The sequence below is a fragment of the Psittacula echo genome (genome assembly GCF_963264785.1).
Source record: "Psittacula echo genome assembly, chromosome: 6".
Lineage (NCBI taxonomy): Eukaryota > Metazoa > Chordata > Aves > Psittaciformes > Psittacidae > Psittacula > Psittacula echo.
In genome coordinates this window covers 24,179,057-24,191,217 of record NC_137743.1, presented here as the reverse complement: position 1 = coordinate 24,191,217, position 12,161 = coordinate 24,179,057, and the positions used below count along the sequence as shown (strand labels likewise).

At 56.1% G+C, this 12,161-nt stretch overlaps 2 protein-coding genes across 5 annotated transcripts in view; one reads left to right on the top strand and one right to left on the bottom strand.

Moving 5' to 3' along the window:
- Positions 1–2,118: 2,118 nt before the first annotated feature.
- On the top strand, positions 2,119–7,698 carry VIL1 (villin 1; the record flags this gene model as incomplete). 2 transcript variants are annotated; one of them, XM_080621621.1, is made up of 19 exons in its annotated part: positions 2,119–2,193; positions 2,403–2,477; positions 2,599–2,795; positions 3,051–3,159; positions 3,436–3,546; positions 3,643–3,845; positions 4,355–4,433; positions 4,555–4,653; positions 4,750–4,903; positions 5,019–5,119; positions 5,261–5,398; positions 5,566–5,724; positions 5,804–5,973; positions 6,100–6,237; positions 6,359–6,503; positions 6,791–6,979; positions 7,128–7,196; positions 7,363–7,500; positions 7,585–7,698. In XM_080621621.1, 19 exons carry the CDS (start codon positions 2,119–2,121, stop codon positions 7,696–7,698), a joined length of 2,463 nt encoding a protein of 820 aa, XP_080477747.1. The 2 variants fall into 2 exon arrangements, with proteins under 2 accessions (XP_080477747.1, XP_080477746.1); XM_080621620.1 differs by having other exon boundaries at positions 5,804–5,983; positions 6,092–6,237.
- Positions 7,699–8,749: 1,051 nt separating this feature from the next.
- USP37 (ubiquitin specific peptidase 37) overlaps positions 8,750–12,161 on the bottom strand; it is a gene marked incomplete at its 5' end in the record, with an annotated part of 37,301 nt that continues 33,889 nt past the window's right edge. For all 3 annotated transcript variants that reach the window (XM_080621779.1, XM_080621781.1, XM_080621780.1), the window contains one exon: positions 8,750–11,958. In XM_080621779.1, the coding sequence (XP_080477905.1) occupies positions 11,871–11,958 (88 nt within the window). In that variant the 3' untranslated portion in view covers positions 8,750–11,870. The remainder of the gene's footprint in view (positions 11,959–12,161) is intronic.

The window sequence follows — 12,161 nt, the reverse complement described above, 5'->3', positions numbered from 1 at the left end:
CCTTGTGGAGGGAAGGCAGGTAGGTTTTGAGGCTCACGGCAACCCAGACCTGGCACCAGGGTGATGGGCTGCTCGTGGTGCACATGGCCAGGGCTGCTGGCTCAGCAAGGTGTCCCAGATAAGGCAATCCTGCAGGGCTGGGGAAGAGATAAGAGCAAGATGAGCCTGGGGCCCTGCCTGCTGCTGCAATCCACACCCCCCAGGCTTATGTACCCCCTAGTCATCCCCCAAAACCACCTTTGGGGCTGGAATCCACTGGGCAGGACACCAGTCCTCTCTCTGCCAAAGCCAAAAGCATCATCAGGTACCACTCATTGGGGCTGGGCTTGGGGGCATGGGACAGGGAATAGGGCTGAGCTGTGCCACCACCCTGTGCCCTGCTCCATACCACATCACTGTGCCTCCCTCCCATCCCTAAGGCTGAGACTGCAGAGACCTCCAGTGCAGGGAGCAAAGCCCATCGGGTAGTGAGCAGGCATCTGGACTCTAGCTGCCAATGTGGCACAGCCTGGGGACAGTTCTGTGTGCAGGGGAATGATGTGCCAGGTGGGACATGAGGGTGTGTGGGATGGGAAGGGGATGCCCTGGGAAGATGATGCTTCACTGCTGATGGCTCTGAGCTGGTAGCACCAAAACCCCCATCACTGGGGGATGTGGGGAGTGGAGAGCAGCAGTGCAGCCCTGCTCTGTGACATCAGCCATCACTTTGAGGAATATTTTTGGGGGGCAGGCACAAAAAAATCCTCATAGGCATGGGCTCTGTGCTTCACAGCTGGAAGGGTTTGGGGGTTTGGGGAACTGTTGAACGGAGGGCAGTGACAGAGCCCATCCCCATGGCGTCAGGGCACCTCTGTGTTTGTGGCTGATGCACCCTCATGGCCTGGTTCATGCTGTTGCTATCACTTTTGGGAACCTTTTGGTTGTGTGGCAGGCATCAAAACCCCATCACCATGGGCTTGATGCCAAGGGGGGCACAGGCCTGGGAATGGCAGCAGACAAGGGCACAGCACGCCCGTAGGCAGGGTGTTATGGGGTGCCCTGTGCTGCAATAGCTCCTGGAAGACAATCACACCATGAGTAACGGGGCTCTTCAGGTGCCACAAAGCCTTGGAGGACCTTGGGGACCTTGACTCCAGGCTGTTCCTGCCCTTATATGGTGAACATAGGCTGGGACAGGAGGGGACAAAGGTCCCTTGGGTGGTGGCACCCAGCACTTTGCCTCGGTGCGCTCACCTGTGCCAGCTCTGCGGGGAAGGTGAGGGACTGCGGTAGGGGCCGCAGAGTGGGCGTGGGTGGCAGCGTGTCCCACAGCCAGCACCGCTCCTGGCACCGCGATGGCCTAGGGATGGGGCTTGGGCACCCACTCCTGCACCAGCCTGGGGCTGTGCTTGGGGGGATGCAGGGTGCGAGGGGTGGGATGTGGGTGCTGTCAGGGCAGCTCAGTGGGACCAGGTTGGGGTTTGCAGGGCTGGGGGAGCAGAGGCCCCTCTGCTGGGCACCGCTGGCTCTCCCTGCCAGAGCACTGCCATGGGAGACATGGCTGCAGGCAACATTGGCAGCACCGGGGCTGGGTCCTGGCATGCTCAGCACCTCTGTGGGGCTGGGACATGCCCTTCCTGGCAGGCATGGATCTGGCACTGGTTTTGGGAGCTGGGGGGCTGGAGCAGGCAGGGCGTGCTTGCATATACGTGTGTGTGCTGTGCCATCTCGTGCTGAGCTATGCTGGGACAGGGCTGAGCAGGGCCAGTTCCTGCTGGCCCTGGGGAAGAGCAGAACATCACCTGCAGTGGTGTCAATCACCTGCACAGCCCTGCCCAGGCACAGGGCGCCAGGGTGCTCAGGGGACCCTGCTCCTGCCCACTTCAGACCCTGTCATGGAGCACGACAGCCCCCATCCTCTGCAGTGCTGAGGGGACAAGAGACCTGCTTGTCACCCGGGCACTGGAGGGGTCCCTTACTCCGTGCAGCTCTGGATGGCGGTTTATGGCCCAACCGCTGCAGATGGGGCAGGGCAGCAGGTGGCATGGCAGGCTGGCTCCGTCCCAGCTCTTAATCACACTGCCTGTCATTAACGAGGGTGTTGCCAATGCCCCAGTAGGTCCCCTTGCCTGCAGCACCATGGTGGAGCTCAGCAGCAAAGTCAGCAGGACGCTCAACAAGACTACGGCAGGCATCCAGATATGGCGAATCGAGGTAGGGATGTGGGCACAGCCTGGGCACCCATCACTGGGTGTTTGGGGGGGGTGAGGAAGGGAAGATCCCCCTTTTGAGTGCTCAGTGCCTCAGTCTAGGGTCTTAGTGCCAGGTTAAACCCACCCAGGTTTGGGGCTGGGGGCAGCAGGGTGTGTGGGGCTGGGGTGGGGGGGTCCGCAACAGGGCTGACATCTCCTTTCCTTCTGCAGAGCATGGAGATGGTGCCAGTGCCCACCAAAAGCTACGGCAGCTTCTACGAGGGGGATTGCTATGTCCTGCTGTCGGTAGGGCAGCCTGGGGGCCTGCGGGGGGCTGGGGGGGATGCTGGGGTGGAGGGAGGGGTGTCCCTGGCCAGGGGGGCCTGGGGACATGGGGGCTCTTCTAGCAGGGACTGGTGTCCTGCAGACACGCAAGAGTGGAAGCAGCTTCAGCTACGACATCCACTACTGGCTGGGCAAGGAGTCAAGCCAGGATGAGCAGGGTGTGGCCGCCATCTACACCATCCAGATGGACGATCACCTGGGCACGGTGGCTGTGCAGCACCGGGAGGTCCAGGGCCATGAGAGCGAGACCTTCCGAGCCTACTTCAAACAGGGACTCATGTACGTTGGTCACCTCCATGGACCTGCTCCCACAGTGGGTGACAGTGGGAAGGGGTCCTCTGCATGCCCACCGTGGGGACAGCCCCAGTGGGGATGGGGACAGCCCTGTCCCAGTGGCGTGAGGAGGGAGGAGGAGGATCTGGAACTGGTCTTGCTTCATTCATTACACTTGTGGGAGGGGGGGCTGTCCCTGAGCACCTCCCTGTGGGTGAAGAAGGGAGGGCCCAGGGCTGACGCCGTGTCCATCCCCTCCAGCTATAAGAAGGGTGGTGTGGCCTCGGGAATGAAGCATGTGGAGACGAACACCTACAACATCCAGCGCTTGCTGCACGTGAAAGGCAAGAAGAACGTGGTGGCAGGAGAGGTGAGTTACAGTATGGGGGGGTCCCCAGCCATGAGGAGACACTGTTTGTGGTCAGGATCAGTCCAGAGCCTCCCCAGACACAGCAGGGGACAGAATGGGTGTGTGGCCACACCGCCTTGCCTCAGGAGCATCCTCACCCTCAAAAAGCCACTCTTGAGTTAGGAAGGGGAACTACAGGCTGGAGGCACCAGCACTGAGCAAGGGCAGGTGGGGGCTGTGGAGCCAGGGTGACCCTGCTGCTTAATATCTCCCCTTTCAAATCCCTTCCCACGGCAGGTGGAAATGAGCTGGAAAAGCTTCAACCTTGGGGATGTGTTCCTGCTGGACCTGGGGCAGCTCATCGTGCAGTGGAACGGTCCCGAGAGCAATCGGAACGAGCGGCTGAAGGTACTGACGGAGGTCCCAGGGCTCTTCCCCAGAGCAGGGAGGAGGAAGCCACCTCCCCTCCCCAATCCGAACTGACGCTTCCTCCCCCGGGAGCAGGCGATGACCCTGGCCAAGGATATCCGTGACCGGGAGCGCGGGGGCCGTGCCAAGGTGGGAATAGTGGATGGGGAAGATGAGGGTGCCTCGCCAGGGCTCATGCAGGTGCTCACGCACGTGCTGGGTGAGAAGAGGGACATCAAGGCAGCCATCCCTGATGACAAAGTGGACCAGAAGCTCAAGTCCTCCCTGAAGCTCTACCAGTGAGTTGCTGGGTGTTGGTCACCCATGAGGGCATCTCACAGGGTGCCAGTGGGACCCAGCACCCATCTCTGCTGTGTCCCACAACTGTGCCCATGAACATCCAGCAAGAGGAGTCAAGGCCAATACAGGAGTGGGTACAGATCCTTCAAATGCTGTTGGAGCAAAGGGAACCCCTGGCGCCAACAGGGATGGTATCTGATTGGGAGATGCTAGTGCATGCGTGACCTTTGGATGTGATGGCAGCGTCCCTGGGTGGCCCCGTCACATCTGACACCCTGTTGTCCCTCCTCATGGCAATGAGTGAGCTACAGGCGGGGCAAGCTGCAAGCCAGGTTGCCACCATGGCAGGGCACGAAGGCTCCTGGGTACCACCTCTGCCATGATCAGGGTGGGGAGGGGGTGGGGACACTGCCACCTGACTCTGCCACGGTCAGGTGGGGATGGGGAAGGGGTTTTCCAGCCCTGCTTCTAACCCCTCCTCCTCTCTTTCTGTCTTTTCCCCTGCCAGTGTCTCCAATGCCAGTGGGAACCTGGTGATACAGGAGGTGGCGGTTCGACCCCTGACTCAAGACATGCTGCTGCATGAGGTGTGTCACCAGTTCCATGCTTAGGGGTGCCCAATTTCCTTGAGAGCTTTAACCCTTCAAAAGCCAGTTTGGTGGGATTTGCCCCAAAACTCTTAATTTCTGCTGTTGTGTCCCCTCCAAGGACTGTTACATCCTTGATCAAGGAGGTCTCAAGATCTTTGTGTGGAAGGGCAAGAATGCCAACAAGGAGGAGAAGCAGCAGGCGATGAGTAGGGCGCTGGTGGGTGCTGTGTCAGGGGTTGGTTATGGGATAGCCTGTGTGCTCCCCAGGGTGCTGGGCACCCCATGCTCACACTCAGGGTCTGAATCTCCCCAGGGCTTCATCAAAGCCAAGAACTACCCCGACAGCACCAGTGTGGAGACGGAAAATGATGGATCTGAGTCAGCCATCTTCAGGCAGCTCTTCCAGAAGTGGACTGTCCCCGGCCAGACCAGTGGGTTGGGGAAAACTCACACCGCAGGCAAAGTGGGTGAGTGTCCTCTTTTGAAGCTTTAGGACTCCGTGGATTGGGATGGGGAGGGGAGGGGGCTGTGGGGACCCTGTGGCTGGTGGGGTATGACTCATCCCAATCCCCTTCCCCACAGCCAAGGTGGAGCAGGTGAAGTTTGATGCCACCACGCTGCACGCCAAGCCCCAGATGGCTGCCCAGCAGAAGATGGTGGATGATGGATCTGGGGAGGTGGAGGTAGGGTGGCTGGGGCAGGATGTGGGACACTCTCAGAGCACCCCCTGGGCTGCACTCGGGGATGCTGTGGGGCCCATTGGCTGCAGGGCAGGGGGATGCACCAGCCCTGGTAGCAGCACATCCCTGCTCCTTTCTCACCAGGTCTGGCGTGTGGAGAACCAGGAGCTGGTGCCCGTGGAGAAGAGGTGGCTGGGCCATTTCTATGGTGGGGACTGCTACCTGATTCTCTACACCTATTCTGTGGGGCCCAAGGTGAACCGCATCATCTACATCTGGCAGGTGAGACCTGCAGGTCACTGACCCATGGGTGAGGGACAGGGGCACCTCCCTGGACTGGGGGTGCTCTGCCTTACACATGGTTCCATGGGATTGGTGCAAGGGTTCCCTGTTCCCAAGAGGGAAAAGGTGGCTGCAGTGGGTGCTGAGCCCCGCTCTGCCCTGCCCAGGGCCGCCATGCCAGCACAGACGAGCTGGCTGCCTCTGCCTACCAAGCTGTCATCCTGGACCAGAAGTACAACAACGAGCCTGTGCAGGTCCGCGTCACCATGGGCAAAGAGCCGGCCCACCTGATGGCCATCTTCAAGGGCAAGATGGTGGTGTACGCGGTGAGCAGGGGTGCCGGGGAGGGGAGCGGGGAGCCGCTGGCGCCGGTGGTGACCTCCCCTTCCTGCCCTGTCCCTCCAGGGTGGCACCTCACGGTCGGGCAGCACGGAGCCCACACCCTCCACCCGCCTCTTCCACGTGCATGGCACCAATGAGTACAACACCAAGGCCTTTGAGGTGCCCGTTCGTGCCTCCTCCCTCAACTCCAACGATGTCTTTGTGCTCAAGACCCCCGGCTGCTGCTACCTTTGGTATGGGAAGGTGGGTACAGCTGGGCACTGTGAGGGTGCTGACATCCCCATGGAACATGTCTCTACCTCTTCTCCCTGCGCTGGGGCTGGTGATGGAGCAGCTGTGCTTGCTTGGCAGGGCTGCAGCGGGGACGAGCGTGAGATGGGTAAGACAGTGGCTGACATCATCTCCAAGACAGAGAAGCTGGTGATCGCAGAGGGACAGGAGCCACCCGAGTTCTGGCTGGCCCTGGGAGGCAAGTCCCAGTATGCCAACAGCAAGAGGTACGAGCTGTATGCCCGGGGGTCCCTTGTCGCTACACACCCTTGGGGATAAGATGGGCCACCAGTCCCCAAGTGGGGTGAGCCCCTTTCCTACCACCACTACCACACTGCCCTCCACCAGGCTGCAGGAAGAGAACCCCTCTGTGCTCCCCCGCCTCTTTGAGTGCTCCAACAAGACAGGCACCTTCTTGGCCACAGAGATTGTAGACTTCACCCAGGATGACCTGGAGGAGAATGATGTTTATGTGCTAGACACCTGGGATCAGGTGAGCTTGGGGACATGGGGTGGGGGATACCTTTGATCCCAATGTTCCCAGGTGTAAGACCTGCAGCAACCAGAGGTGGTTGGATGGGAGGCTGGAATCCACCATGTCCCTGGCCAGCCCTTGCTGGTAAAGGAAATTGCTTTTCATTCCCTCACTCCAGGGTTAGCTGAGATAGACTCCCAGTGCCTTCCCTGAGGACAGATCCCATGTACCCCCAGCCATGGGTTGGGCATGGCCCCAGAGGGCCCCGTCTCACCCCAGTGGCAGACACGGTGTCCTCATTCCAGGTTTTCTTCTGGATTGGGAAAGGCGCCAATGAGTCAGAGAAGGAGGCGGCGGCGGTGATGGTGCAGGAGTACCTGCGGAGCCACCCCAGTGGGCGCGACCTCGACACCCCCATCGTCGTGGTGAAGCAGGGCTACGAGCCCCCCACCTTCACTGGCTGGTTCCTGGCCTGGGACCCTCTCAACTGGGCTGTGAGTCATGGAGGGGGACTGGAAAGACCGGGGGGGGCCTTTGCAGGTGCGTCCAGATGTGGATCTGGCTGCAGCTGGCAGTGGCAGGGTGCACGCAGCAGCTTGCCTGACCCTTGCCCAGAGACTGAGCACTTTCGTCACCTTCCAGGATAAGAAATCCTACGAGGAGCTGAAAGCCGAGCTGGGGGACGAGAGCAGCCTCGAGCTGCTCACCTCAGTAAGTGGCACAGGGAGAGGGGTGGGAAGGGTTGCAGAACGCTCCTCCGTTCCCTTGCCAGGTGGCACAAAGCTGCAAGGACACGTCCTTGTGTGAGAGGACACTTAACCAAGCTGGTGCCTCTGTCCTGGGGCCGCCCTGATGTGCCCCTTTCCCCCCAACCCAGGCGCTCACATCCACGCAAGAGGTCTTCACCGCCACCACCCCCCTGCTCCCTGAAAAGCTGGAGATCTTCCCCCTGGATGTGCTGGTGAGCACTGCGGCCGAGGACCTGCCACGAGGCGTGGATCCCAGCAGGAAGGAGGTGAGATGAGGCTGGGGCTGCTGGGGGACAGGTGAATGGGGGGAGCCCCCCAGCCTCAGCTCAGTCTCCTCTCTCCTCCCCCAGTGCCACCTCTCTGACCAGGACTTCCAGGCTGTTTTCGGCATGAGCCGCTCCGCCTTCGGCAGCCTGCCCTTGTGGAAACAACAGAAGCTCAAGAAAGACAAAGGACTCTTCTAGGGCAGAGCCTGGGCACAGGGACAACCCCGGCTTGTTGTTTCTATTAAATAAAATGGATTTGGCAAGCAGGGCTGTGTGTACCCCTCGGCTCAGCCCAGCGGCGGGGCTTACTGGGCAAAGCGGTGGGATTCAGGGCACTCAGGTCTTAACCAGGCACCGAGGCAGCATAGGGACTCCTGTTCCCGGAGTCCTTCCTTTGCTCCCCTGCTCTTGGATGAGACCCACAAGCTGCCCACAACCCAGGTCCCCATCACGGGAGTCAGGGCTGCCGTATGCCACCCCAGTGGCACCTCGGGGCTAAAGGTTTGGTATAGAGCTGGAGCCGCTCCCTGCGCTGTCACGTGAACGTCAGTAAATAGGTGCTTGACCAAAGGTAATAGCAACAAGATACAGGCTGATGGGATGGAGTACGTGTGGGAACAGACACCAGGGAGCACCTGTGTGCCCTTGCCCTGGGAGGGAAGGAGAGTATCTCCCTCCTTCTTAGGATCCACAGGAAGCCATAGAGAAACCGGTGGGTCTCACCTCAGGGACACATCTCTGGTGTATGGGAAGGTACTGAACACACACATGATGTTCTGGGACACGTGAGCAAAGTCCCAATGCCAAACAGGGAGCAGAGGTGCCCATTGCCTGTGGTGTCCAAGAGGCAGCATGGAAAAAACATCTCAAACCAAGAGAGGGTTAATAAAGATGTGTTTATTTCACAAAAAATCTATCTACACATCATTTAAAAAGGGGGGGGAGGGGGTAACCCAAGAGCAAAAACTGTAAAGAATAGAGAGGAACAGGTCTGCTAAAACACAGAGAAAAGTGCTGCTCCACATCAACAGTGTAAAGAACCAGAAAATCGGGGCGCAGGCAGGAACCGGCAGCAGCCACCCCAGGGCAGGCAAGGCTGGAGTCAGCTGCCAGGGGTCCCGCACCCTCTTTTGCTCTCTTTGGCAGGTGCTTACAGGGATAATAGCTCCATTAAAAAGAAAACAAAGCAGATGAGTTATGCCCGCCCTGCCCACCCTCCCTGGGGCACAGCAATCCCCACATACGGAGTGACTGCAGCAGGAAGCTCTGGGCTGGCCCTCAGCCCTTCCTCGGGATGCAGGACAGGAAGGAAGATGCACAGCCGATGGTTATCTGTGCTGCAGCGAGCGGGAGGCGATGCTATGGCCCCAGGCATTGGAGAGGCTCACTCCTCCTGCTCCTTGCATTGGTGTCAGGCTGCTGCCTCAGCTGGGAAGCCAGTCCTTGCTTTGCAAAGGCTCTTTGTGCAGCCCCACTGGCCAGGGCTCCCCTGGCACCCCCCCATGAGTTCATTGACAAGAATGGAGTAGGGGAGTAAATCAAGAACAAATTACCAGAGGCAAACAACGAAGGAGCAAGAGAAATGGCGAGATGGGAGTTCCTTGCGTTCATAATGCTGAATCACACTTGGACTGAACTAGGCTGATTCAGGAGCGGGTAAATGTTTAACCACAACCCTGCACATGTGGGGAAGAGCCTGCAAGTGTTAAGAGACCGCAACTGAACTTCTCCACCTACCTAAACCCCACAATGGGCATCCCACATAGGAGGGATGATGACCTTATTGAACCTGCTGCTGCAACAGCACGAGGGGTGGGAACATCTCAGCTGTTGGGCAGCACATCCCTTGACGATCACACACACCTGCCTGCCTCCCCACTGCTTTTGGACACAGAGAAAGCTGGCTTCTGCAAGGGAAGGGCTCCATGGACCCTCCTGCCAGGGTGAAGGTGCAACTGAGCTGCTCCATGCCAAACAAAAAAGCTTAAATTAAGTTACTAAGTGTCTGCAAATTCTTAATGGCTAGAATAATAAGCAAGAACTTTTCACAAAACGAGGAACACAGGTTTCAAGCATCAGCTTTTGCACCCTGACCCAACCAAAACCTGGTTTTAAACAAAAGTTACTGCACTGAGAAGTCAGGCAATGTTTGCTTTTATTATAAATTAATGGGAGTGCAGCACCTTGCAAAAACAACCTTGTCACCCAAAAAAAGCAGAGCTGGCTTCTGCCACTACAGGAATACTGGTTATTTACAGCACTAGCATAGGATGGCGCTTGGGGAAAACAGGTTTGCCCTCTGGCTGGAGCAGTCCATCACATTCGCAGGGGCGATCAGTTCAAAGGACAACTCCCACATCTCTGCCTCTTCCCATAGCCCACAATTCTACCCAAATTACTCTCCAGAATAGAAAAGTATAATGCTTTATAATAAATTAACATACACACCCACCCGGGCTGCATCTTGCAAGATAAACGCTCTATCATGTTTACAACCAAATGTTGGCTCCTAGCTTGGACACCAGAAAGATGTCACCCTGACCAGGTTCCTGGGCTCATCCCACATGGGGACCGCAAGGTCAGTCAGTCTTCTCAACACACTGGGGTCCCCAGAAGCCCTCGGTTTAGGGAGGACTACTGATGGCTGTAGGTCCCCGCTGCACACAGGGGTGAGAAGAGGCCACTAAGGTAGCACCCCCCTGCCAGGAAGTGTGGAGGTGCCCATGAAAGGTGCCTGATGTCTCCTAAATTGATGGTTTTGTCTGCTTTGCTTCAGCTGATTTATTCCTGAGAAACTCCTCCAGATAGTTTAAAAAACCCAGAAATTATCTCAACAGCAAAAAAAAAGTGTTTGGTTTTGTTTCCTTTTTTTTTTTTAAAAAAAAACAACACCCCAACAGAAGTCTTACACCTCTAAAACTCATGTTGCAAAAATATCAGAACTTGAGGCCAAACCAAGAGCAACTACTCTGCTTAACAGCAACGTCTCTGAAACGAGTAAATGCCAGCAAAAGGAAACATCTGCCCCTGCTATATCAGTGCCAAGGTGCTGAAAAACTGAAGTCACTTGGCTTCCCCCCTTCCCTGCTGAAACAAGCTGTCAAAGGAGCTTCACGTCTTGAAATCCAATAAAACACAACACTTCTTCCTAACCATGTTCTGTTAACGCTGAACATGGGCTTTCTGAAAGCTTTCCACCTGCTTTAGTTTCACAGTTTGAGCGCTCTGTGCTCCTCAGAAAGGAGAACAGAGGCATAGCTGCAGTAAAACCCCTCTTACCTTCTCTTCTTGGGATACAAGAAGACCAAGGCAAGACCATGGTTCAGTCAAGAGCAATTCAAGTGCTAAGTGCTACCCTGCAGACCCCTTCCCCATCACTCCTGTTTCACAATGACCCAGGCCTGCGCAGAAAAGGTAAGGCTAGAACATAGAACACTCTTTCACTCTGAGAAGATCTGAAGTGGCTGTTGCTCACCTCCTGCTACTGTTCTCAGTCTGCTCCAGGTGTTCACCTACCCCCAGAGTTACACTGGAGCAGCCCCAAACAATGTCATTTCAGTGCTAAATACTGCACACCCAAAGAAGAGACCTCTCCTCTCCAACACAAAACAACCACCTCATGAAGCAAATCAAATAGTAGAACTTGTAAAACAAAAGAAATCACATCTATAATCTCACATCTAAATGAGGATGACAGTGAATGGTGTAAAAAAAACCAAACCCAACAGAGCTGCCACCAGGTATGCAATACATTCCACAGCACCGACAGTTTGTTTCCAGGAAGCACAGGTAAACAGTGGAGCGCTTCCAAACCCACGGATGTCAAAACCCATCAGCTTGAGTGATTCCAAAGACGAGTGGCAAGAGCGTACCCAGTGATCTGGGTTTCCAGTGAATATTACTAACACAACACACGCCAGGTTACCGAATCTATTGCTTAAATTGCTCTCGGATTAAAAAAAACCCAATAAAAACAAAACCAGAAAAGCCAAGTGATATGTAAATCTTCACCACTCACTTCTCATGAGTGAATGGGCTTTTAAAGTCGAGTCTCTTTTTGCACTATTTATTTTAAACCAGTTTATGAGCAGCTGTAGTCTTGTGGCTTGATGCAACTCTTTAAGGCTCCATGCTGACAAAATTATCTGAGGAACAATAAAAACTTCACCACAGGAGGACTGCTCTGGGATGTCGAGGTTTAAACGCGTGGTTCAGGCCCAGGACTTGCACAGATGGTTCAGCAAACCAAGCGTCCCATATTTCTACCTTTTGTTGCTTGTTTTGGCCCTGAGCTGTTTGTTAACTCCTGTGTGGCTGGCACAAGTTCAGAACCTTCCTTGTTCCTCAGGAGGAACAAGGTGTTTTACTCTTCACAGAGGCTGACGAACTGATCTTCCTACTTCCATGCTAAGTGGCTGTGCATTTTTCTCTGTTTCTAGTAACTCATCAAAGATATCCCTAGAACAGAGGGGAAAGACCAGTAGTGAAACTTAAGTACAACAACAGACTGCTACATAAGACAACCTTGAGGAAATCAGCCACTGGATTTAATCCACAACCTCAAGCTCGTGGATCCTGGCAGAGAAAGGTGTTTTATCTGGCACCTCAAAGCCAGGCTCCTTGAATCCCACAGCACTTCTTTATAACTTTTTAATTTATTA